This window comes from Dicentrarchus labrax, unplaced genomic scaffold (genome assembly GCF_905237075.1).
Source record: "Dicentrarchus labrax unplaced genomic scaffold, dlabrax2021, whole genome shotgun sequence".
In the NCBI taxonomy this organism is placed as follows: Eukaryota; Metazoa; Chordata; class Actinopteri; family Moronidae; genus Dicentrarchus; species Dicentrarchus labrax.
The window spans coordinates 5356960-5383925 of NW_026136701.1; the positions used below are offsets into that span (position 1 = coordinate 5356960).

The window sequence follows — 26966 nt, forward strand, 5'->3', positions numbered from 1 at the left end:
TCCCAAAATTTAAACTCACTTCAACAAAAAAACAAAAAGAACACGACCCTTCTTCTGTGCTGACCCATCACCCCCTAATCATTTTATACAGTCCCTGAGTCCCTGCTCTTGTCCTTTTCTTACCTTTAAACCTATGACAGCTAAAACTCCCAGCTACAGCTAAGAAAATACAGCCTGGCTGGGTGGCTGTCAGACAATAATGCTGACTTGGCCACGAAATCTAACACAGACTGACTACATTTCCCATGACACCCCAGCACTGCTGTCAGGCAATCTTGTCCACTCTGCCCTCTGCCCTTCATTCTGATTTGGTCATCACCCTGGGGTGGTGGTGGTGGCGGCACGTCATGACCAACTGACAGTTAACATCCACACTATATGTGTTTTAGTGCCGTAAAGATCCTGCTGGTGCATAAAGTATACAGTATATACTCCAGATTATTTTGATTAATATATAATAATTTACTAATACTAAATATAATAATAACACTTAACAAGTGAAAAACATAACATGGTGTAGATTACAGAATTAAAACCATATCTAACTTATATCCAAACTCCCTAAGTTCAACTTTCTTTCAATTTTTGTGTTTTGGCAATTAAAAAAAACAACACAATTCTCTCCAGATAATCAAAGTAATTTACATATATAAACTGCCTTATAACCCTATCGTACCTGATTGAACCTTAATTCAACTATTGCTGTATCCTTGCAGTATTGGGAATATACTCAATTATTATAAACATACAAACACTGAAAATAAAGCTCTTAATCAAGTTTGTAAAATGGCAGCAATAAAACAGCAGTTGGCTCACAGCGGACCTGCCTGTGCAGACAGCATTGATATGTACTGCTGAAAGCTCTGAGCAAGCAGCTACACTATATGTTGTGTCTCTAACGCAATTTCATCATGTTAACATGACACAAGTGAGGGCAGGACAGTATATCCTATCAAAATATACATGCATGCCCCAAGGTTTGTAAGATTACAACCTACATCTAAGATACACATGAATGGCTGCATTCACATACATAGACAGCACACGCATACACACACAGACAGACACAGCTTAGCTCAGAGCCTCAAGCATCAGACAGAGTAAGTGGAAGGAGGCATGAGGTTGTTGCTATGGGGACCAGCAGAAAAGCAGAGTTTATTACAGACATCACTCGGTCTCCAAAGGAAAATCAAGCATCAAACGATCAGTCAGAGCAACACTACTGCTACCGGCTGAAGAACTATCTGAATATCTGCATAGATACAGACATTTACCTCTTTTTTATTGGACAAACCCATTGTCAGTCAGCCATTCGGTAACAACCCTTGACACAAATGACCTTTTAACAGCACCTTTTTAAATAATTACCGCTAAACATTTTTACAAGTATCACATTCATTATTTAAGTAAGTGACTAATTCTGTAAGCGGGTTAAGATAACTGCTCTTGTTTTCAGTACCATTATCATCAATTGAGGCAGAATTAAGCACATTAAAAATTACACTCAAATTAAACTCTTGACTAAAGTTGGTTTGCCTTGGAAATTATGCATTAACCCATTGGCAGACTCTTTTTGGAGAGTATCTTTGTTTGCTGGGAATGAACAACTCACCAATTAGCTCCTTGTTCCTGATGTCCAGAGCCATGTTTCTCAGCGCGGTGGCCACAGCACAAACCACCCGGTCGTTGTCTATCCTCAGCAACTCCACCAGGATAGGGAGGCCCTTCTCCTTACGCACCGCAGCCCGGATATACACCGACCACTGGGCGGGACAGAGGATCAGAGATTTGTTTTTATCCCTTATTTCTGATTGATCCTTTTAACTGATGTACCATATTGGGGCTAACTCCTTTACTGTTATCCAATATTGGCTATTTCTTGTCAATGAAATGAAAACGATTTTGACACTAAAAAAACACTAAACCACAAATGTCTACCCTAATGGTGGCACTAGAGGAAAAGTCATCAAGATCAGTAGTATTGATTGCCTGAGAACCGTGAATATATGCACCAAATTTTTTGATTGAGTAGATGTTAATATATTTCACAGGATAAGTGACTTTGACCTTCTGGTAGCGCTATGGAATTGTTATAGGATCACCAAATCAGTAGGATTCATCCTCCGGGGAACATATCAGGACAAATTGTCATGGCAATGCATCCAATAGTTGAGATATTTCAGTCAGAGACTGGACTCAGTTTGGCGAACGCTCAACAGACCATCCATACAAAAGCACAGTTCTTGTCCAGCTTGAGATATTAAAAAAGTCAACCGGAGCTTTCATGAGGATTCATGGAAGAACAAAGTGGTGGACCGACTGACAGACCTAAATTGCCATCAAAGATGATATAAAATATTTTCGGGTTGAAGGTTCATTCTTGACCTTTTAAAAGAAGTCTGAACATAAGATCTACTTACTTGGTGTTTCTGAAGCTTTCAGCTAAATCTCATGGCTTTTTCCAAGAAAGGAGTTGTTGATCGATGATCCTATATTCACTAGCATTTTCTAAGTCATTTGTATTTCATAAGAAGCTGTCTATCAAATTAATTGACAGTTAAGACTTAATGAGGCTGAAAAATTACAAACATTTTAAATCTAAAGTGTTCAACAAATCTCCCCCTGTATAATTTATGTTATTATCTGTAACATACTGATGAAAATAAGATACTTATTCTGACATTTAGATGCTATTACATAAAAGTGTTGATTTCAAAGAGATGTCTGCCAAATGGGAATCTGAAAGGGCCAGTAAGTAAGGTTTGCTATCCCACAGCACAAAAACCACCAGAACATGGGGGGCTGTTAGGATTGTTACTTTTTCGTGTGGTGAGATTTCACACTTTCAGAACCCACTGGAATTTCAATACACTTGTGCAGATGTCCTTTAGTATCACAGGGATATAGGCACAGCACTGGGTTCTTACCTTCCAGCTGCCAGCAGCTAGGTTCTGCAGGGCCCCAGCTGCTCCCTCCAGGGTGTCTGGGTTGGAGCACTCAGACAGCAGTGTGAGGTAGGGCTTGACGATTGTGGGGTGCCATAACATCTGGATGCCTTTCGGGGGCTCCGCCAAGTCTGGAAATGGGCCGACACCGTCCCACTGCGGAAGATGAGACATAATTCAGGATAGAAAAAGCATTTTGAATTCTGTGTGAGGCGAGGTTTGACAGTGGTTGTGTGCCAGCATGGTCCCCTCAGGCAAGAACAGGGAAAGGAGGGAGAGAGATTTACTATTCATAAACAGTGTATAAATAAGGTGGCATTCATCTATTTGTGCATTCTGTAATTCTATCTCCTCTGTAATTGAAATCTGACATTTCCTCCTGCATTGATGATGCATTCTGAAAGATACACACACATACTGTACTATCCATCAGTAATAACTGTGAAAATGTTGGCTCTTGACTGGAAGAGATTTGTCAGTGACACTGCAATATAATTCACACAGATTAGTGGGACTGACATTAGACTAACGTGTGTTGATGAGTAGGTGCATTATGAAAAAAATATATAATTTGCACCAAAAAATAGTCATTATGAGCTGCCCTGGAGTGGTTATTGGATTTGTTGTTTGTTGCATCCCCCTTATTTTTGGAAATAGAGCATTGCACATTTAAATGCAAATATGACAGAGGATCACTGGTAAATACCTGCTCTTCATCCAGACTAGGGCTGGTAAATATATAATTCTTTATTGTCCTTTAATGCAATCACATTGAGATTACACAAACGTAGCATGTTATCATTTTGCAAATTTCTTTGGCAAATGAATTATTCTGATTAAGTTATTGGGAGTTTTGTTTTACACCTAAGATATTGTGTTATATATATTGTTACAAGAAAATATAATTTTATGTGTGTGTGTGTGTGTGTGTGTGTGTGTGTGTGTGTGTGTGTGTGTGTGTGTCAAACACACTAACTCATACTAAAAACCTAACCAAACCTGTTTAAATCTGCTAGCGACAGTTAGAAATAAGAAGCCAGCTTTTGTCATTTTGTCAAAATCACGACGATGTAAACATTTTTTGGATCTGTACCAAACAAACATGTTTTCTTAAATCTGGAGAACAAGATTTGTAGGCCAGGGCATCTCTTCAGAACTACAATATTTGTTTTTTCATTCTGTTTGTCACACATTTTACCTTCATCAAAAAATTGAGACTGGGAACGTTAGTGAACAGTCAATAGACTATCCACACAAAAGTACAGTTCTTGTCCAGCTTGAGATATTAAAAAAGTCAGCCGGAGACAGCGTTTTTAGTCATTTCACCTTACCTTAATTAGCTAGCTATAACTGTTAAATTCTGCTAGCAACAGTTAGAAATAAGAAGCCTGCTTTTGTCTACCACTACCTGAAATCAAGGACCAGTTGTCTGTCTATTGACAACTACTGAAACCTGGACAAAAAGTCCTTGTGTATTTAAACGTATTTGGCCTGTACAGTCGATTCTTTATCTGATTCTGATTTGTAGTTGTACTGAAAATATTACTGGGATGTCCCGTATGCTTCCTACTTGTTGTCATTATATAATATCAGTCTCAGTGTTTTTATATGTATTTTGTATAGAAAAGAATATCGTTCTCCTTCCATCTGCAGTAAGGTAATCTCACATGTCATCTGTTAAGCCTCTGTAATATTACCAACACACTGCACTGGGAATAAATATCCTGTCTTCCCGTACTTCCTTGTTTGTCTTTGACCTTATTATTTTACTACTTCCTCTTTCCCCTCTCTCCTCTCTCATCCTTTTGTATTTTCTAGCTTCCTCCCTTTGCCCCAGCTTCCCTTACACTCTCCCTTTATACTCCCTCTCCACCAACATATCCTTTCCTCCTCTCCTCTCCTCATTCTCTCCTCTAATTACCCCAGAGTTGATAGAGTTTTGCCCTCTTCAACAAGCTCCCCAATCGCTACTTCATGGTAATCACCCACAGCTGCACTGGAGTGGAGACAGACAGATAGAGGGGAGGGTGGGGGGTTACGTATTATCATTATGGAGAGGTTATGATTTGTCCCTTTACAATCTGATCCCAGAGTTAGTTTTAAGATCCCTCATCTCCCTGGTTCTGCTTGGATTCGCAAAAAGTTCATCGAGGGTTCGCTTGACAAATGGAAGTTAAAGGCCTGGCTCATCACTACCATTTAAAAAAAAAATCTTGATTCTCTGTCTTTTCTAGAAATGAAAGGGGGAGAAAAAGCATGCAGGGCTAATGAGCAATTCACCCACTCTGATCCACCGGAAGTGCTGGGTTTTCAATCCCCACAGCTTCACTAGAAGTTGTAAAAGACGTCTTCCACTCAACCAGAATGTGACGCTGATTGCTTATTAACATGACAAGAGGTTAGAGTCTACTCCAAGGCAGCCGCTTGGTTTCTGCCAATTCTACAACTACAAGAGGGCTAATTTTTTAACTAAATGGAGGATGAAACTCTGCCTGTTGGCAACAGATGGACAGACCCTGAAATCCAGAGAGAAATACTAAATCGGCTTGGTATGTTTGATTCTGAGCAGAGGTGTACAGAAACGGCTTAATCTGTAGGTACAGCTATAATCTCCTGATCCCGCTGTGTGAAAACCTTGTAGCATCTGTTGATGACATTACGTACAACAAGAAAAAACATAAAATTAAGAAGACACATAGTTGTATCACATCATCAAGCTCTTCTTGATACATTAAAGACTTATTCAGTGACCGTAAATAATCAGGGTGGTAGGTGAATATCAGTACTAGTAGTTACGTGGAAAACAGCTCTGGCTCAAACATCATAAATATCAAAGAAAGCTGCAGTGCATTCATAAATATTCATTTGAGACTAGAGATAGCGTGAACCAGGGATGAACTGAGCAAATGTTCCTGAACTAGAAACAGCGCAGAACTGCATTACAAAATGAAATACTGAATCCACAATTTGGAAACAAACAAACAGTGACACTTGCTCCGACACAAGACAGATAACAAAATGATTTAAGTGAAATCATACAATGTAGGGATAGAGTCTTAGAAAGTACACACTAGATGCTCTATAAAGTCTCAAGAAGACAACCCTCTATCTGCAGTACTGTTATTATGCCTTATTGTTGATGTGGGCATCTGACAGGGAATACAAACTAATAAAGTCACAGCATTAAACAAACAAAGACAAATTCCTCATCCATTATGTACTCGCTGTGTAAATGTAGATTTTTATGTGCTCATTAAAATTCTATAAGACACTATATTGTTGTGAAATAAGAGGGAAAGGAAAAGGGGAGCATGGGGAGACAAAGACTGTAAGACATGTCAACAATCAAATTAAAAACCTTGATGACCCCTGTGGCAAAGTTGCAAACATCATATTGTTGGCAATAACTGATTAATACATTAATTTAGCCACTGAAGAACAATTCATGTAAACAATACATTTAAACTCCAGACACAGAAAGTACACAAAACCCACCCACGTAACTGTTAAGAATAAGAGTTCATTATATTCCACAAAGAGAATGTCCATCTGCCACCTCTGCATCCAGCTGCCACGTTCCTGCTTGTTGGTGCCTCCTTTGATAAAGTAGTTTCTCTTCTCTCACGGCCCTGAAGCTTATGCATCGAGCTACATACTCAGCTTTGATTGGGCAGTTATTTCCTGCCATCACCACTATACTGGCGCACAATGAAGCAGTTAATTTCATGAGAGATCTGTTTCAACGCATCGTTTTCTTATCCAAGTCCCGGTTGTATGATAAAATTACATCCTGAGAACCGAGGAGCCTTATTCGATGTGAACTAAAGTGGTGTTCGCTGGCATCCTGTCGCTTCTTCAGTCTTAATCAGTCGCCTTATTTGTGCTAATTGACTAATGGAATGTTTTTTTAGTTCAGTTTTTCCCCACTTTTTCCAATAAGGAAAGGTGTGTAGGATTTAGTGGCATCTACTGGTGTAGTTGCAGATTGTTCTCCCTTACTTCGCCCTCTGCTTCCAAGCAGTAGGAGAAACTATGTTGGCTGCAAAATGCGCGAAAACCACAAAAGGCCCTATCTACAGACAGTGTTTGTCCCTTTTGGGTTACCGTAGAAACATGGTGGTACAACATGGCGGCCTACATGGAAGGCGACCCGCAGCGTCTGTAGATAAAACTGGCTCATTGTAAAGTATCAAAAACACACAGTTTCTTATATTCAGGTGATTATACACTAATGAAGCCATACCTATGAATATTATATTCCATTTCCACCAATAGATCCTCCTAAATGTTACACACTGGACCCTTTAATATACAGAGAGGACAGATGGTGTGTAGCTAGCTAACAATATCAGCCTTTGTGTGTGTGTGTGTGTGTGTGTGTGTGTGTGTGTGTGTGCTACAGATTAGACTCGGCTGATTTCAGAAGTTAGCATTGCTCACTCTGTATGTGTGAGAAACCAGGCCCTGATCCTCTTTTTGTACAAGCAAGCAGAGGGCAACAGCATTCAGCTGAGACCAAACACAGTCCATTAACTTGTCTGGATATTCATCAGAGGTCTGCTTAGAGGGATTAACAAAGATGGATCCACCATATTATTATTATCATCCAGCATATTATTAACTACATGGATCTGCAGTACTTGAGCACCCTGCCAAAGCAAGAAACCCACTGAACCTTCAGCTGAGGCTGCCAACCACTATTATCTCACATGTAGCATCAGCAACAAGCATTTAACTGACTCAAGAAATAATCAAAAAAACAAAGAAAAAATGAAGAAACAACAGCAGACATGTTTAAAGACTCCCTTTTTCGAACTCTCTGGTTTCCCACCTGGTCATGTCCCTTCTTTTTCTTCTTCTTTTTGCCCCAGCATCCGGAACTCTCTGCGTCCTTCCCGCCGGTGTCACATAACAGACCGTCGAGCTCCTCCGACCCCCCCTGCTGGCTGTGAGACGTCTCTGCAGCCAGGCGGTATGACAAGTTCCTCAGGATGCACACACAGTTCTCTACGGTCTGATGGTAGAGACGGAAGGAAAGACAGAAAGAGAGAGAGAGATGGGAAAGAAGATAGACATGAAGGAGGGACAGATGGCAATCGGGCGAACAGACAAACACACTGAAAATCAGACTGTAGACACATATGCACACAGACACACACACACTCAAACACACAGACATATATGAACATACTGTGCAGTGCTGACTGTATAATATACAATATATGAACATAGAGACACACACACACACACACACACACACACACACACACACACACACACACACACACACACACACGCTGTGTGCATAATGCAGACAGACACACACACTAATCCTATTGTTGTGAGTAGCTATGCAGTCAACAGTCTCAGACTTTGATCTTGTGAAGGATTTCTAAGGATTAAAACTTCACATCTCCACTCAACACACACCCCTCTATACACTGACAGAACAGACACTCTTTACACATCAAACACACATCTGTGTAGGCAGCATATATGCAAGCACATACAGATACACATGGTTGCTCACAGGCTACCATAAAAGCACAGTCAGACACACACACACACACACACACACACACACACACACACACACACACACACACACACACACACACACACACACACACACACACACATTCTCACTAGTGATGTTTCTGTGTCACTGGCCATCTGGGTTGAGTAATATATGGTGCACTGTACAATATGACAAGTTCGGTTAAGTTAAGCTTGGGGTTTTATAGTGTATTTTTTGTGTTGTGTGTGTTTGTGTGTCAGATCTTTACCTAGTATAAATTAAACTGTGGTTTGTTATTTCAAAATATTATTGAATGATCAGTGATATTTTCTTGAAATAAGTCTTAATGATATGTATTAATCAACAGATTCATATATGCCAGTGCAGGAAACTTACCAAGCATTCATTTATTACAGTGTGCAGTTTGTGACAACTTATACAGATTAATATGCATATGCAGTGTATACATACAGTCTGCAAAGACACAGATAAAACACATTTGCATATAATCATGTAAATGTATGTAAATCTTAAATATTTTTACATAGTAATCATCATTAAACACATGTTTACAAAGCAAAAAATAACCAGTAATATTTCAGTTTTTGAACAGTGATATACACACAAACATGCAAACACACACACACACACAAGCACAGGACTTTACAACAACATAATTTTCTATCATTGTGTGTATCTGTGTCTTTCATTGTTGTTGTTTTGTGTGTGCATGAGCTAGAGGCTGAGAGATTTGGTTGTATGTGTGTGAGAGAGTTACCTTGCTGTCAATCTCACTGCTCCCCAGAGCGGTCTGGATGACGTAGAGCAGAGCGTCTGTCAGACCCTCACACTCCCTCATCCTCCTCCGGGCCTCCTCGCCTGCAGAACTCACATTCCTGTTACACACACACACACAAACACAAACACAAACACAAACACACACATACACCTCATTAATGAAAAAGACAACTGAAAACTTTTTACGTGTGTGTGAGCACATGTATGTTCAAGCATACTGATATGACACTGCATAGTATGCATGTCTGTGTGACAGAGAGGAGAGAGAGTCTGATGATAATGCCCTTTAAATGTCAGACGATTAAAGATGGCTACGAGATGCTTGTGCCCTCAGTGTCAGTGAAAAATGGCACCAAGCTGCCAAAACTCCATTAGTCGCATTTGTTTTCCTAGGTCCTTAATAACAGTCTGCACTGTTTGAGTCTCAAATCTGTGTTTTAAAGGTACAGGGTGTGGTGTTATACAGCTGCAATATGACACGTTAACACACATATAAACAGCAAAGACATTATTATACATGACCATTATGCATTTGCTGATGTAAACTATGTTAATGACTAAATACTCCATTGGTCTGAAATTGACCTTTGTCTGTTGTTAGGATTGTAGAATACCAGTGATGTCAGTAAGCGATGCTAAATATGTCAGACATAGACGCTGTGTCGTTAGACAGTTTGAGGCAAGCTAGTATTGAGTGTACAGTAGGTCAACTGTGTCGTGGCAGTGCCGAGAGCCTAACACACACTGTAGCACAAGTAAAACAGCAGCGAATAGGTTTTAAAATATGTTTTACGGCGCATTTAGCGTCACTGAAACGTTACGCGGCCTGTGTAGATCTGGATTGGAGATGTATCTGTTTCATCAGACGTCTGTAAGACGGATGTCTGAAAAGTGAAATGCTGAAATGCTTTCTGTGTAGATACGCTGTTACACACTTGCGATCCTCACAAATCAGCCTACGGATTTTTGTGTTGTTCAAGTGCAGCTGTCTACATTCCAATTTGTTCATTCATTCAAACACGTCTGGTGTCCACCGGTGTGCTCCTTGTTATGTCTGATTCAATTTTCTATTTAATTTTATTTGTATAGCGTCAAATTATGACAGCAGTGATCTCAGGATTCAAATACAGCAGGTCTAGACCGATAAGAGCTTTGTAGGCAGGATGTAAGAATGGGGACATCCTCCTCCTACATAGCTAGCTACATTCATGAAAGTGACAGAAAAATGGCGACAAAGGCGGATGAAATTGACGCAGCTGTACAGCTGGCTGTAAGTCGACAGAAGGAACAAATTGTAAATCAGCTAGCTGCTTCTAACAACAGCCGTCACAGCTTCTGTGTGGACTGAAAAAGACGCTCGCTCCTGATGGCTGAGGGCAATGTAAAACAAAGTAAACTCCGCTTCCAAACAGAATTGTCTGCTAATGTGAACACGTTAGACTGAATGAGTGAAGTCAGACAAAAAAGTAATTCAGTCTAATTAGAGCAATAAAGCTAGAATTTCAGAATTCCTCACAGCGGTAAAGTAAAAAGCAGGTGAGACTACACAATGCAAAGCCCAAATGAACTCCATGTTAGAGCAGCTGTAATCAATAATGTTATAGTAACAACAGACCAGATGACTACATGTAATGTGCAAAGAGTACAGAGTGATCACCCTACTCTGCAGTTACCCTCAGCTCTATGTAGCACTCTTTTAGCTCATTGTTTTAGTTTTGGCATGTAGCTTACTGTTCTCTTCCGCCTACATGAAGCTCAATTTCAGACATAGCAGGCACACTACCTGACTAAAGTAAGGGACCAGCTAGTGTACGTACTGGAATATATAGTAGCTTAAGAGTCAAATATAATGTGTTTCTCAAGAGTTAGTGAAGGCCAAAACAATATGAGAGTGGATATTTGACTTGCATTCGTCAAATGACCAGAAATGTTTGCTTCAGACGGACCACAAGCATATTCATCCAAAGATCCCAGTTGAAATCAGGTCAAACATCTCTTTCTTTCATTAGTATATCAACTGTTTGTTTTATGCTGACCCCCAGTGGAGTCTTAAATTACAGGAGCATCATGTTTTAATTACTCTTGAATGTTTTGGGGTGTTAACAAGCTGCTGCTAACTTAAGCCTTGATGCAAGGTTACCTGAGTACGCACACACACGTACACGTACACACACACACACACACACACACACACACACAAACAGGCCACTGATCGGAAGCTATAGCACAGCGCAACATATCACTAAGGACACACACAGATCAACACCAAAATAAAAGCACTAGAACAGTACTACAACTTTATATCCTTCTGTCTTTCACACATTCTCTTGGATACCACCTGTTAATGGATTCAATTCAATTAACCTCAGTCAATTTGGCATAATTAATCCCTCTGAAGCGTTTCCCATTGCAAGGCAACAGGGCTGCAGATTATCTCTCATTATGATCTTTTAGTGTGAAGAATCTAAATAATGAGGGAAAAAAACGCACTGCTGGAGAGAAGGTTTTGTGTCTACTAGGGGAGCTTTCACACGGTACAGAATTTGATTAATCCATAGTGTGCCACGCTGCTGTGAGAAAAAAAACGACATGAAAAATGTCACTCTTTGGTAGAAATAAAGAGGGAGACTGCAGGGTTCTGCTCAATGTCTCTGCATGAGTGTTTGAATTGTGTTTTTGTTACAAGCAGATTGACTTCTGGGATTTTTATTCATATTAAAAAACAATCCAGCCATTTTCAATAAAAGCATATTGCCATCTGCTCTTGTGACCATTTAGTATAACATAAGAACACCTTTATATTTACTGTAAATGACACTGTGTCGAAAGCCTTCATATAATATACAAATTTAGTATGGGATAGGTGACAGAAATGCACACAAAATGTATAATGATGTACAGTGAATCAAAAGTATCATGGAGCCCATTGTGCTCACACGTTCAAAACTGTCTGGGGACTATGTAAAGGAGAACAAGGGAGGAAGAGTGGCAGCTGATGTTGTAAAATTCAAATTGAAAAAGTTCTTGCTTTGGCACTTAACACAAAATACTGTTTTAGCAAAGCCAAAGACCTGTAGAGAAAGAACAAACAATTGTCTCTGTTGCTGTTATGGAGAGTCATGTTGAGTCATGAAGAAAATGCCTCTGACCCTGTTTACACTTGCCATTTCAAGTATTCATATTACACATTTGTTTACATTGAGCCGCATATACAGTATGCTTCTCTGTTAGCTGGATCACAAATCTGATTGCAAACCAGTCTTATACTACTCCAGATCCTGGTGGTAGTACACCTAAAGCTATTCATTAACTGGTAACAAATATCCATCAACTAATACAAACACATGGATGGACAAGCAAGACAAATGTTAGACCACCACAGCAGGATTAACCTGTTCCACTCTGTACAATGTGTACAGTTCTCTTTCAGAGCACTTGTTACTATGGGATATGGCACCTCGCGGCCCTGAGTGGGTGGCAGTCAGGACATCTGTTTGAGGGCCGTCTGCCTTTGTATACGGCTGACCCAGCATCGCTCGTCTTTTGATCACTGTAAGCTAACAGCACTGGGAGCCTGCAGTCACCGTGCTGCCTACGCTCTGTCAGAGGCAGCTAGCCTGACAATTATCACTCTAGATCATTTATCTCTTTCCTTTAGCACAGCAGCTAATGGATATAGCTGCAAGCGAAAGGAGACTCCAGGTGCCTGTGCACCTGTGGGAATAAAATTTCAAGCAAAGACATTCCCCAGGTCTTGGCATTGTTTAGACCTAAGAGACATTTTATAATGTAGTCCTATGGGATAAAATGAGAAACCCCTAGTGACTAATGACTAGTATGTTACAGAAATGGCTGTATCTCACTTTAGACTAACTATAATGGGTTATATCAAATGCTTGGTACCCTTCTGGGGCGTTTCCAGAGGGGGGGTCTGGCTACTCCTGAAATCTGATTGGCCACCCCAAGTGCAACCCCATTATCCTTCTCTCTTCCACTCGCACTGTCTACAGGAGCTATAGCAGACTCCACGACACTGGTATCATATGGAACTAGACTACCTAACGCATTATATTGACACCATGTCATGCTAGCATGTCCGGAAGGGGGCTGAATAACACTCCAAAGTCAAGCTAACCTTACATTAGTCAGTGCTCCTCTTGTCCCCCTGGAGTCTGGAAATGCCCCTGGTACCCTCAAAACAACTTTAATTTCAATAATGTATGCTTTGATCCAATGATGATATTTAACATGTCAAATGAATATAAAACTTAATTTTGTTCTTTTGCATTTTTAAAAGAAAATCTACTTTGTCTGCCAATTAAGGCATGATAAATAAAAATTAAACTTATTAAATACAGTTGTTAGTCACTAATGGTTGATAAAGCAGCACCCTCCTTAAGGCCCTTGTTATAAAGTCAGTTGATATTTTGCTTTAGTAGTGCGTACAGCATTCTTAAACTAATTTTCAGTTAAATTTGCACAAAGTAGGAGACGAACTAGGTGTTTACTGTGTTCTCTCACCCACACGGATCATTCAGTACATGTACTGGGGATGGATCAGAGACATGCTGCAACAAAACCTTGCACAGTTGCGGGTGCTGCTTCCTTCTAGTCATTTCAGTGAGACAGGGAGAATTATGGGTAATTTTAGTGTCATTTCAGCTGCTGTAAATCACAGTGCAAGTCTGATGCAGTGATGCTCGGGAGGAGTAAAGACTACATATTGGAGAGATAGATGCAGTTATACCTCTTAAAAGTCTGGGTGCTATTCAGTGTTCAGTGCATATGATTGATATTCAGCTTTCCAGCAACACAAGTTTCAGCACTTCCTGTTAGTTGGCACAACGGCATATGCACACACGAGGAGTGAAGCAAGCAGTGAGTAAGCAGAGGCAGAAAGTGTGTGTGTGTGTGTGTGTGTGTTTGTGTGAGAAAGTGAGAGACAGTGAGGCAGAGACAGGGCGAGACAGAGGAGAAGGAAAGGGAAAGGGATAGTATGAAGGAGAGAGAAGAAGTGGAGTAATAGGAGGAGATGGAGACAGAGCGAGGGGGGAAGAAAGTGACTAAAGAGAAAAGAGGTAGAGAGAGAAAATGAGAAAAGCGAGGAGGATAATGGGAGATGGAAAGAGAGAGAGAGAGAGAGAGAGAGAGAGAGAGAGAGAGAGAGAGCAGGTGGCCGGCGATATACCAAACCCGCCATGAAATATTCAATCTTTAATCAGACTCCCAGCATTCCCTAACGAGGCGTGAGAAAGATGAATTAGCCCTTCGAGTTTAGGGAGCTGATCCACACAAAGCCATCTCCTGCAACACACACACACACCACCAGACACACGTACAGTATTAAAAGCGACTAAAGCCCTTTGTTAGCACCCAATATGTGTGGTTTATTTGCACTGAGAGCAGGTGAGGAGACATATTGTGGCTGAGATTAATGGCTCACCCATGTAGTTAGATAGAGAGACAAACAGCGGCATTCACACACACACACACACACACACACACACAGGAAGCCAGACAACATTGCAGACATGGATGCAAACGCAGTCATGCAGCAATCCTGCTCTCACTTAACTTGGGCTGCACTTTTGCTACATCTCGTATAGCCCTGTGTCAGATGTCAAACATTGCAGAGAACTGTCACATAATTCAAGCAAACATATTTGTGCTATTGTATCACGTATACGTCTGCAGAGATAATAAGGCAGATGCAAGATAGCTCTATGCTATGAGAGACGGGTAAAAAGACAAATATGCATGCAATTTGTAAAAGTTACCGGCTATGTTGTCATTATTCTGTCGGCAAGACGTGTTTTTTTTCTTTTGATGCTGAAACGTTTGATGGAAGGGAACCAGTAGCACATCAAAAAACGTCTGGTACACAGCTGACGCGTCTCTGTTGGAAATATTTATGAGCTCAGTCTCGGCCATGGAAATTTCATCATGCGGTCCTGATAATACTTAGAGTTTGGAAACATCTCACCAATACAAATTTTATGTGTAGAGATATCTATTGATTAGCTGTATCTAGTTTTATAGGCCCTGAAAACATTCCAAACTAGCTTCTTTCTATGAGCGATAGCTGGTTTCATTCATTCATTCATTCAGCCGGACATTTAAGCCAAATGTGGAGTGTGTTCTATTTTGTTTAACCTAAAATCATATCAGTAGCAACTTTAAACGTACGTGACATGAACAAATGAACGTATCTGAGTTGTGGACGGTGATTCACATTCAAGGCTAGAACCAGGCTAAATGTCCTATTGATGTTTATCAAATCTGATCAAAACACACCCATACAGTCCTGATGGAGCAGATCAGTTGAGGTTGTTGAGTGATAAACTCTTTTTAAATAAATACCATAAGATGTGAAAAAAGTCCTTTTAGGGCCTTTATAATGACATAGCTTCTACTGTCTCACATGATAATACTGATATACATTTGAATAATTCAAACTGTTGATACACTGGTTCTTCAGTAAGTGCTGACATTGTGTTACTCAATGCCAAAATGTGACTGAAATCCTATGGATACTGTGAACAAAAAACCACTCTGCAACTGTAATTCTAAGTAATTTAAAAAGTAAAAACTTCATAATTGCCTGCATGGGCTGCTTTTACTAAGCTGGTATTCCTTCCAAGAGGACAAAACATTATTAAACTGTATTCCTGTACATAAAATACTGAAACACTCTTTTAGATAGAATTACAGGATTTAATACTTGCAGGGCTTTCATGTGACTTTTATTGGATTGTGCAGGATGGAGAGCAGAGGAGCTCTGAAATGAAGGCCAGACGAGTTGCGTCTGCACACCTTTAAGGCAGATGCCGTGAACACAGAACAATATTACGATGGATTCCAGAGCATGAAATACTAGAAAGCATTTAGAAAACAGAATTACAAAAGCTAATACGTCTATATATTGCTATCAGAGCCGTGGAGCATTTTCACTGAATTTTACAGAACGGAGAGCTAAGAAGGGCTGCTGTCTCAACATCACAATTCAAACACACACACACACACACACACACACACACACACACACACACACACACACGCACACACGTTTAATCATGGTGTTGATGATGTATTAGTTTATGACACCACCACCATCAAACATTATCTGACTGCTCATCCTGTATTTTATATTCTTCATTAGTAAGAATGGGCCACGTCAATCAATACCTACAGCAAGCACAAATAAGCTAATAGTAGCCATTTATATATACATCTTAGAGAAAGAAGGCACAAGGTACCTTAGTGCATTTTTGTAGGGAAGTAAGTGACTCATTAACTGCACTGTACATTAATGCAATTAGGTCAATAACAATATGTACCTCATTTTCTGCTGACAAGTGAAATTTAGTACAATATAGTTGATATTATGTAATGGTTTGTATTATAATTAAATCTGCTATGATAAATATTTTTATATTAACAATGGATTAAATTACTACTTGCATATAAAAGGGGTCACTCATAATGACTCACTCAGAGGATTTTAATCTGACAGCACTTCCCGTCAGCTCTACAGGGTGTTTAAGCATTTTTCAGTGTATTATTTAGATTTTTTGGCCCACAGCTTTGTTATTTTCATTCTGTCTCACAGCTCTCATCAGTGTGATTTCCAGATAAAGCAGGCCAAAGTTTTCTGTGAGGAAGTTCTGATAAACCCACTATACGCTATCTGCTCAGCACCAAACAGATCAGCAAGTTAGCGAATAGATTGTGAACATATCAAAGAATTTTAGCAGCCATATTTTTCTCGGGAGTTGGTGGAGACTGGACCAGGGAGTGAAAATTGGACTTATATTAATGGATAAATGGATAAATGATTGCATGGATTACAAAGTCTAAATTCCAATCCAAAAACTAAAACTACAGTACTTTATTGGCCACAGGATCCTGGTGCTAACCCTTACATTTGAATATACCAAGTAATGCACGCATTTCCTTGATAATATATCAAATAATTGAAACACAGTATAGTAATAGTGAGTGTAACTGTTTTTCTTCTTAAATATCCAACGTGCTGAAGTACAGAGCCAGAACAACAAAAAATATGTGTCACAGCCCTACTACTCCCAGACTGTACTGTACGACTAGAATCAAGTCTCAAGTGAGAGAACGAAAAGCCACAGCAGCTCTAAAGCCAAGCGGTGAGTCATCTTAAATGTAGCTAAGTCTGTCAGTTGTGTGTGTGTGTGTGTGTGTGTGTGTGTGTGTGTGTGTGTGTGTGTGTGTGTGTGTGTGGTGGTAAAAATAACACAGAATACAATCTAAAAATAACAGACTGTTTTGAACTAAGAGAGACTTATTTCTCTGTTTGAATATGGTTGGTAATAGCAGACTGTAAACGGCCAAAAAAACATCCCCGCAAAGGTTGCGATAATAAACGCTTAATCAGTTGATATTGAAGATGAAGGTAATAATATGTGATTCTAAAAATGTGTGAATACTTTGGGCCATTGTTGGAACAGTGGAAAGATAACAAAGACGATTTGAGTTTTGTTTCAATCCAATTTGAAGTGTATTTTACAATTATCTGCTACTTAAAATGAGGAATGAGGTTTTGTCAATGGAGCTTGGTTGGCCGAAGCAACCAATGTTTTAGTCTGAGAAGCTGGTGCCCGATGCGACATCTAGTGACAAGAGAATTTCGTGCATACAACCTTTAATGTTGGATAAGAAATCCAACAGAAACAGATAGTGACACTGACCGGAGGCAGCCTGTGGCGTTGCGGAGGACCTGGGAGGAGTGTAGGTGCAGCTTGCGGTCCTCCTGCGTATGCGGGGAGGTGTCCCAGCCCGAGTGGGGGATGATCACAGCGTTGGTCAGCACAGCCAGGGCGTCCTGGATGATGGGCATCTTCAGGGCGTCACATGACGACAGGTTCCACAGAACACCTAAAGAGGACAGCAGGGAGACAGCAGGTTTTAGTGAGCAGCTTGATCAAACACAGTCAACAGCACAGACATTATTGTATGCAGTCGGCACTTACTTCCTACAGCAGTATGGAAAGTCAGACACATGCATTTAAAACTAGTATGGCCCTTTTTCTTGGATGGCATTTTGACATGACACAGTAGGGAAAAAACTGCTAACTACTCTAATTTGGTGGAAAAGGGGCCATTGTGGAACATTTAGTGGCTAAAGAACCAGAACCAGAGCTAAACAGAGAGTCAATATTCGACTTACAATCACCATTTCCAAACAAATGCTAATGTTACTCTGGGGCTGCTGGATGTGTAAATAGGTAACTGTTTGCTACTGCTTGGTTCAGACTACACAATATCTCTCTACTCTCTATGTCACACATTGGTCCCTGACCAATCGTAGCTTGCCGTCTTTCACACTCAGGTAAATCAGGTAATCGGGAAGGAGGTACTAGGAGCCAACGCCCAGGAAAAAGAGTATCAACAATAGTGCCCAAACAACAGTGTATGATACTGGTTGTCTTGTGTTCAGAAAGAAAAAACAAACTGTCCTCTATTTCCCTGTCCAACCAAGCAGCACCAACAATATTCTCCTTTCGCTTTATTATGTTTACAGTTGAAGAGGGACCCTGTGCACCTATTGGTTACAGAACATATTGTGGAATGTGTCTTTCTGTTGATTCGGTGTCGGTTGTTGTCCACTATAATAAACTACACAAGTTAAAAGCAATCAATGATGTCCTTTTTTGTACCCGATGCCCTATTATCTATCGGGTCAGCCTATTATCGGGCTGATATTCTTTAGCCTTAACCCGGCATATTAACCTGTTTAACCCGATCATGTCAAGGGATACAATTCTAACATTTTAGATAAGGTCTTTTTCTGTACAGTGTCCTTCTTAAACTATTTCCAGTAACTTTAATATTAATGGTATAGTCTTCACTCAGCAAATGCAGGGAAAATACTGATCTTGAATTAGAAATCAATGGCAGTATTGGCAGAGTCTAAAACACTTGTACGTTGTGATCATGTTAATGCCGTGCTGTTGACTGTGCTCTACTGGACAAACACTTTGTATCTATGCTCTTTCTCTCTGCTCTCCTTCTTCCATACAGACTTACAGATATCCAAAGGCAGCCCGCTTGGTCAGGTGCCACACGGTGGAGGATTTCCTTAGTAAACAGGGTAAATAGGAACCCTCTCACACTGTGTCTATGTATTTTTTTCTTATAAATGACAGCTTGTTTTTGGTTTGGTTTTTTAAAGTTCATTCACTTGTTTCTCAGCCTCTCTTTGAAAGCTCTCGAGTCTGTCGTTTTTTAGGGATCAGCTTTTCCACCAGGTCTTTGTAGTATTCTGCCTTTTGTCTTATTTATTTAACCGCTGTTTTGTCTGATCGTGTTCCATGTCCTTGATTTTTAACTGCTGGCTCTGTTCCTCTCAACACAGCTTACTCGTTGTCCTGGGGCTTGGGTTAATCTGGCCCTGAGGAACACCTGTTTCACAATTTACTAGTTTACTATGACAGATATTACAGATTATACCGTTTTAAATAAAATAACTGATCATGTAAATCGTTCTTTTGTGATTTTGAACGATTGAAAATTTGCATGTGTACAGATTTGGCACTGTTATGGCGATAAAATAAATAGAAGACGTACACAGGTATACACAAACCCCAATTAGCGTCCTGCATCCTTAATTACACAGAGTAATGCATTTCAAATGTTTCAAAACATAACCTCTAATTTATTGCTCCAGGTCGTCACTATGCTGCTGTAATTAATAGAGAACGTAAAAAAGAGAAGTACTGTGCGCAGTAAATCACTTACACAAAATTCCACTGCACCTCTCTCCTGTTCTTAATCCTCACCTGAATTCAACATACAGTGACCAGCCAACCAAGAAAATGGAGTGAGTTTTCTCCTGCCTACCAATTACTGTTCACTCTTTCTGCCAGTTACCACACACACACACACACACACACACACACACACACACACACACACACACACACACACACACACACACACACAGGCAATTGAATAGACAAAAGCTCTCCCTCTCTAGAGGCTCACTCTCCCACACGCACACATACACACTTGCATCTGTTTGAGCCTTTCAAGAAAAGGACAGAGAGGGCAAGAGGCAAATCATCACATTTTACTGCAAAACACTTTGATTTCTTGAGTAGTTTTACACACACACACACACACACACACACACACACACAAATTGTGATAACCTTGAGGGATCTACACAACACATCATAATTCTTATTGACCTTCGTCTTGCAAAATGTCCATGTCCTAATCTATGTATTCATATAATTGTATGTTTGTGCATTTGAAAGTGTCCACCCCTCATCATATCTGCACTTATCTACCCCTCTCCTTTATGGCTATAATTATAGCTGTGGTAGTGGTAAAACATCCTATCCTAAGATCTGTGTGTGTTTAGAATAAGGCGTCCTCTCTTTACTGCGTGTTGTTCACCCCTGGCAGAACAGCGACTGTGTAATTACAGCTTCTGTTATCTGTCTTTGTGGGTTTGCATGAATTTGTGTGTGTGTGTGCGAGTGTGTACGTGTGTGTGTTTATGTGTTTATGTGCAACTGCATGTAAGCCCCCTCGACAAATCAGTCTTAGCTCCGTCAGCCGTTTGGACTCGGTGTATTTATGTGGGGTGTTAAGGCGGCAGTGTCTGTCTGCGGTCAGAGGAGTCTCTAAATGACCGGCTTCTGGCTTGGTGACGGTAATTAGCTGGGACTGTCACGTTAGCAAAAGTGTCTTCACTGTGTCTCATCTTATCTGCTGCTCGAGAGGGCAAAGGAGGCGTGCTGGGTTGGTGTTAACCTTGACATCGGATGCGACACCTAATAATTCGAGCTGACCTTGATTTCCACATCTGTGAGTCAGCGAAAGTTGCTGCGTGTTTCCTTTGTCAAGAAAGACGTCTCAAACTATTTTCCCCCCATGGTATTACAAAAATACTGTGTGTAATGTGAACTAACTTTAAGGAAACTACTGTGAGCTTGTTTGCTGTCTCATCTGCAGTTAGATGAGAAGGTCTGTCTGTGTTCAACACGCCGTTAGTGTAAATGCAAGATTAGCCAAAACGTCAGCACCATGACTGGAAGCAGGGGGAACAGAAAAAATACACCTCCATTTACACACACACACACACACACACACACACACACATATATATATATATATATATATATATATATATTCAATGTATGCACTAACAGCCCCTTTTACATTCCTACAAACGTATTTTATTAAAGATACATCGAGCAAATCAGGCCTTCTGTCCGACAGAATGTGTTGTAAGAACTGTTGACATATTATTCTAAAGAGTGGGTCCATCTCTGACAATTCTTACTCTACCACAATGGAGGTGAATGAACTTTAGTTTGTGGTGCACAAAAGTTACATTAGACAAACAATGTCACTATTATACTCTGTCTAATCCACAGAACATGTCAACAGTTTCTATTTCCTTTATAAGAAGATCCTATGTAGACTAGGGCTTTGTATTGTACAATGTATTGTGATACTGTAAGCGAGGCGATATATTGTGTTTAAAAACTAAAAACTAATTTTGGAACAGTACAAAGAACACGCCACCATATATATATATATAAAATTGGGGTAAAAAAAAGGTTCCCTATAACATCACAAGAAACGATACAGTGTTTTGAGAGTTGATACAATATCACAAAACAAAATATCCGGGTACTATATTTTTTTAAATATTTTCTCACACCCCTAATCTAGACGTGTGTTCTGTAGATTATGCAGAGTAATGTCATGTTGCTGTTAGTTTCTTCTATGTAACTGTTCACGGAGCACCACAGTCATGAAATGTCATAAAATGCATTGCTTTGCAATTTGGGAGAACCAAACGTAAAATAGGATAAAAGTAATGGATACCTTGCCATTGCACGTTTTAGTTAAGTGCTGCTTATGTCAGTAAAACACTAGTTTATTCTTGAAGAACACCAATCCTTCTTGCTGCTTTCTTTCTAATTATGAACTGTACCTGTAAAATCTGAATAAATCCACTGAATAATGCATTCGATGTCCTGTGGCTAAATTGTTGGCCCACAGCATGCAAAATGTCATTGTTATGAAACTCTTTTTTACACATTAGCTATGTCCTGTAAACATGCACGTTACTCTGACTTCTCTAATTTGTCAACCACACATTGAATCAGAACAGTGGATTTTGCAGTCAAAGAATATAATTATCCATTTTTATCTCCCGTAACTAAGCGGCATCTAAAAAACATTTTGTTTACAGTCGTGGTCCCCAGAGTAAACCTGCTCTAAGGTAACAAAATATGTATGTAAATAACCAGCACAAATCTTCTAAAAATAAAGACAAGTCCCACTGCTGAGGATGTGAGTGTTATGCATTCATTTTATAAGTAAAAGCACTGTGGTTTGCTGTGTAATGAGCATATATGGTATATGGTGAAATGTAAAGCATGACACATGATGTCATGCTGCAGCTGCAGCTGCAGCTGCAAGAAAAAGATGATATTTTTATTGTGGTGAGTAAAGTCAGCTGTTTGAGCCAGCATCACTTCTATCTGTGCAGAGAATGACATCATCTCCCCGCGGTGGAAGGCGGTGGGATTTTATCTTTGATCTGAAACACACACTCACAGTCTCATGCACACAAAATAAACGTGCCCACACATTAATGCAAACAGGCATGCACAAACGTCACACACTCGCACACACAAGCTCTGAGAAGTACACACAGTCACAAAACCACGAGTGTATGACAGATGAAGGAGGTTAATTGCCTCAGCCTTACATCATGAGTGGCAGCAGGAGGTTATGAATGCTCTGTTATATGGAGGGAGGGGAAATGAATACGCTGGCTATCTCTCTTTGTCTCCGAAGCTATTTCCCAACTCTCATTTGCACCGTATTTTCTCCCCCCCAAGTCATATTTCTCTCTTCTGCAACATTGCAGCACATCTCTTTGTTCGTCTCTTGATCTTTCTCTTTCTTTTTGTTCCTCGTTTCTCCTGATGTGTTTTTGAGAGTTTTTATAGACTGACCTTGTGGGACCCACTGTGTATATGAGACCTTTAGAGAGCGGACAGTGAGTGTTTTGGTTTTTATTTTTTTTTTAAGTTGCTGGACTTCACCTTTAAAAGGTGTCAAGAGTTAAGTGTGTACTGGTTGGGGGGTAAATCAGTTAAAAAAAAGTCTCTGAATGAAACTCACACGTTTGCCTCTATGTACAGTTCAGAAAAGCATGTTGTGTGTGTGTATACCATGAAGTTATCAAAAGCCTACAGTCTCCCGACTAACAGACGAACTGTAACTACTGCAATTACTGTACGTCTCATTGGCAATCAATCAAGCAATCGATGGTGATAGCACCTTCAGGAGCTGCTTGCATTCAAGTTACGTACGTAGCATCTCTAGAGCCCACGCTGATGGGCTGACCTTGAGGACAGCAGGTAACCTTTGTCATAATAGAAACCACTCTCCTATGACGGTCACTGTGTACATCACGAGCCATTTGAGTGGGTCTGTTGGAGGCTGATGATTCCTTTTAACAACTCAGTGGATGAACCAGAAGACTACTGTTTTAATTGCTGTCACCTTCCAAAATGTTCAAGTTCAGGGGGGTCACCGGTGTCACACTGCCAGCTGCCTGTTCCTTTTAGGACACAGATAGGACATTTTATAATGTGTGTGACCAGTGAACGGCGACATAAAGTTGCATGTTTTTCCATTCTTATTGTTAACATATGGACGTGTTCCGAAATCAGATTCAAAGGGATGCAGCCTTCATGCAGTTTGGTTGCATAAACAAGTTTTTATGGACTGAATATATGTATTCTATAACCCATTGGTTTAGTTTCTATGTTAGAGGTGAGCATTATGCTGGAGGCAGTATTGTGAGTATTTGTAAAATATTAAAAACTTTCAACACTCATCCTCATAATATTTCTACTGGAACTTTAACCGAACTTAAATTCTATCATCTATTTTATAACATCATTATAGTATATTAAGTCATGACTTTTCACTCAGCATTGACTTTATGCCTTGTGAGCTCATTGTGTTTCTTAATCATGTGTTATATGACATTTCACGTACTTTGTGGTATAGTTCATCACTGAATTATGGTATTTTATTGATTATTATATCAGTATATTATTAATGTAGTATACACACACACACACACACACACACACACACACACACACACACACTGCTACATTTGGTAGGTTTCCTTTTTGCACACATTTATTGTCCTCAAACTAGAAGCTAAGCTTTACTCTTTGTTTTCATAATGAGGTGAGCATCGATCACTGTTAATCACTTTGTCCACACAGGCCTACAGCTTTGTGTTAATGAGCCTCGGCTGTGGCGTGGAATCATGTTTACTCAGACTGGGTCCTTTAATGACATTGTCTTTAAAAGCAGGAAATGGTGTAGCTAAGCAGTATACTGTAGATCATGTCAAGGTCAACCAGAGTTGGTGTGCAAAAAATAAATAAATAAATAAAAAAAGCTCTGAACTGCTGATACAATACTGTTATGTGTTCACTCATTCAGTCATATCTGATGTGCAAGTATTTTGTAGATGCAGGCAGGCAGAAAGAAAAGAAAGACAGGCAGACAATAAACAAGGGTAATAATAGTATACATAAGTTTGGAGGTAATATAAGTTGCTTCCACCACAATGAGTTTCAATTTTGAGATAATGGATGAAAATATTTACCTGCAATTATGAAACAGGTTGAGCTCGAGAAACTGCATTAAAATGCTGTTTAAATGAGCTGAAAAATGAGTTAATGAGCCTAGTATAACTTCAGGGAACACAGCTGCGGTATGTTTTTATAATTGGTTATGTGGCATCTTAGCTTTGTATACTCTGAAGTTTTGGTGGTTTTGTTGTCTGCTCATACACAAATACACTACTGTCTTTCTCCCTTCATTTATTGGTTTTCTTTCTTCTGTTGCCTTCATTTCAAATGTTCTATATTAGCTTCATATGTTCTTTTTTATATAAAGATACAGACTAATATCAGTTTTTACACAGGTCCTGGTTGCACATGTAGTACTATGTGTGTTGAAGTGTTACATGTTGTTTAACCAATATTTCACCAGAGCTGGTGATGTGCTGGACTCTGTTGCACAGCTCCTCTACTGTTTTACTTTAAAAATCCACACTTTTTATTGCAGTTCCCTCTTTTAATCTCCCTTACTCTTTCAAGTTGTCGTTCTCCATCTCTTTGCTTTGCCTAAACTGGATGAGCATTGTGACTGGATTGCATCCACACTGCGGAGAGTTCCCATCACAGTGTGAGCCTGACAACTTCCATATCTGCTCCTGAGGAGCTGACACCAGTGTGAGCAATCCAGTCCTGTCACTTACGATGATGAGTGCTGCTGTGACTGGATGAGAAAGTTTGCATTGTAATGACAAGTGGAACCACAGCTTCTGACGGCATGCAGATTTTTAAAGGGAATAAAGAAGTGGAAGAAAGCGCAGCAAGCGCAGTGAGTCAGAGAGGGCAGATATCATGGAGCTGGCATTTCTCTGTAGCTCACTTAAACTCTCCCCCTCACAAACGCCTTCACACCTAGGTTAATGGGCTTCATGCGTGGAATCAACATGACTAAACATATAGCTGTGTAAACCCTGAGGACGACAAAACTAAAAGAATACCCAGCAAAACCATCTGTATATGGAATGGCAGAAATCAGTGATTACTTCTTTCATTAATGCAACTAATTAATCAATAGTTCATATATCATTTCCTAGCTCATGTATGCCAGGAACTGTCGGTCAAATCTGAGACACACAAAGACTGGTCTGCTCTAAGCATCAGTTTCCTTCAGCCCTAAACACTGTGGCACAAGCAGCCTGAGCTACATGCTCACTGCAAATATATAAAAAACATTTAAAGTAACTGTCTGACATTTTCATATTGTTGCTTTGTACAGCAATAGTGATGAAACCTATATTCAGGTCCTGTAAGCTTTTACATTTGCCCCTCTAAGGTAAAGCTTTCCAGGAAAACTCTATATATAAACGTCACATTACTGCTTGCACTGCGACAGTGGAATTTTTGGCATTTGGTAGAGTAAGATTATGGAAGTGGAATTGCTGAATAAACTCATATTGTCCAACACTGGGAGCAGACAGGTCTGACCTGTGGTCTCAATAGTAGAGTGATGTGTAGAGACGGCCCGACCAAACAAGAGAGCCTCAGGCTAGAGGAGTCCAGGAACTGAGAGCACCGCAACATGTCAACACAACTAAGAGATAGCAAACTCTCCTCTGTGAAAAGCAACCAGCTAAAACTCATTCACCTCTTTTTTTTGCCGTTTCTGCTTAATAATAATAACACTTTGAAGATTGAACTGCCTCCGATAAAGGTGTGGTTAAATTTTGTGACACACAAACAGTCACAAGGTCGGCACACTGCTGACAAATGGATGGAATGAAATGACAAAATGATGTAAATCATATGCTATTGTATGGCCTTCACAATCAAAACCAGTTAAGCACCTGTGGTAGATTTTGGAGTGACGTGTTAGACAGCGCTCCCCACCATCATTATCAGCTCTTCCCTCCAGTAGAGCTCTTCACACTTCTCTATGACAATCAGTTTACCTTAATACTTTTTCCACAACCTAAACGTCTAAGAAGCTTGTGAGGCTTTGGTGCTGCGCTCTTCTTGCATATCCACTATATTTTACAACTACTTACAAAGATG

At 40.0% G+C, this 26966-nt stretch overlaps 1 protein-coding gene across 3 annotated transcripts in view; it reads right to left on the bottom strand.

The window, feature by feature from the left end:
* ctnnd2b (catenin (cadherin-associated protein), delta 2b) overlaps positions 1–26966 on the bottom strand; it is a 164932-nt gene that overhangs the window by 12778 nt on the left and 125188 nt on the right. For all 3 annotated transcript variants that reach the window (XM_051396501.1, XM_051396510.1, XM_051396491.1), the window contains 5 exons: positions 17982–18168; positions 9242–9359; positions 7777–7959; positions 2928–3101; positions 1613–1763 (listed from right to left, as the gene is read on the bottom strand). In XM_051396501.1, the coding sequence (XP_051252461.1) occupies positions 1613–1763; positions 2928–3101; positions 7777–7959; positions 9242–9359; positions 17982–18168 (813 nt within the window). The remainder of the gene's footprint in view (positions 1–1612; positions 1764–2927; positions 3102–7776; positions 7960–9241; positions 9360–17981; positions 18169–26966) is intronic.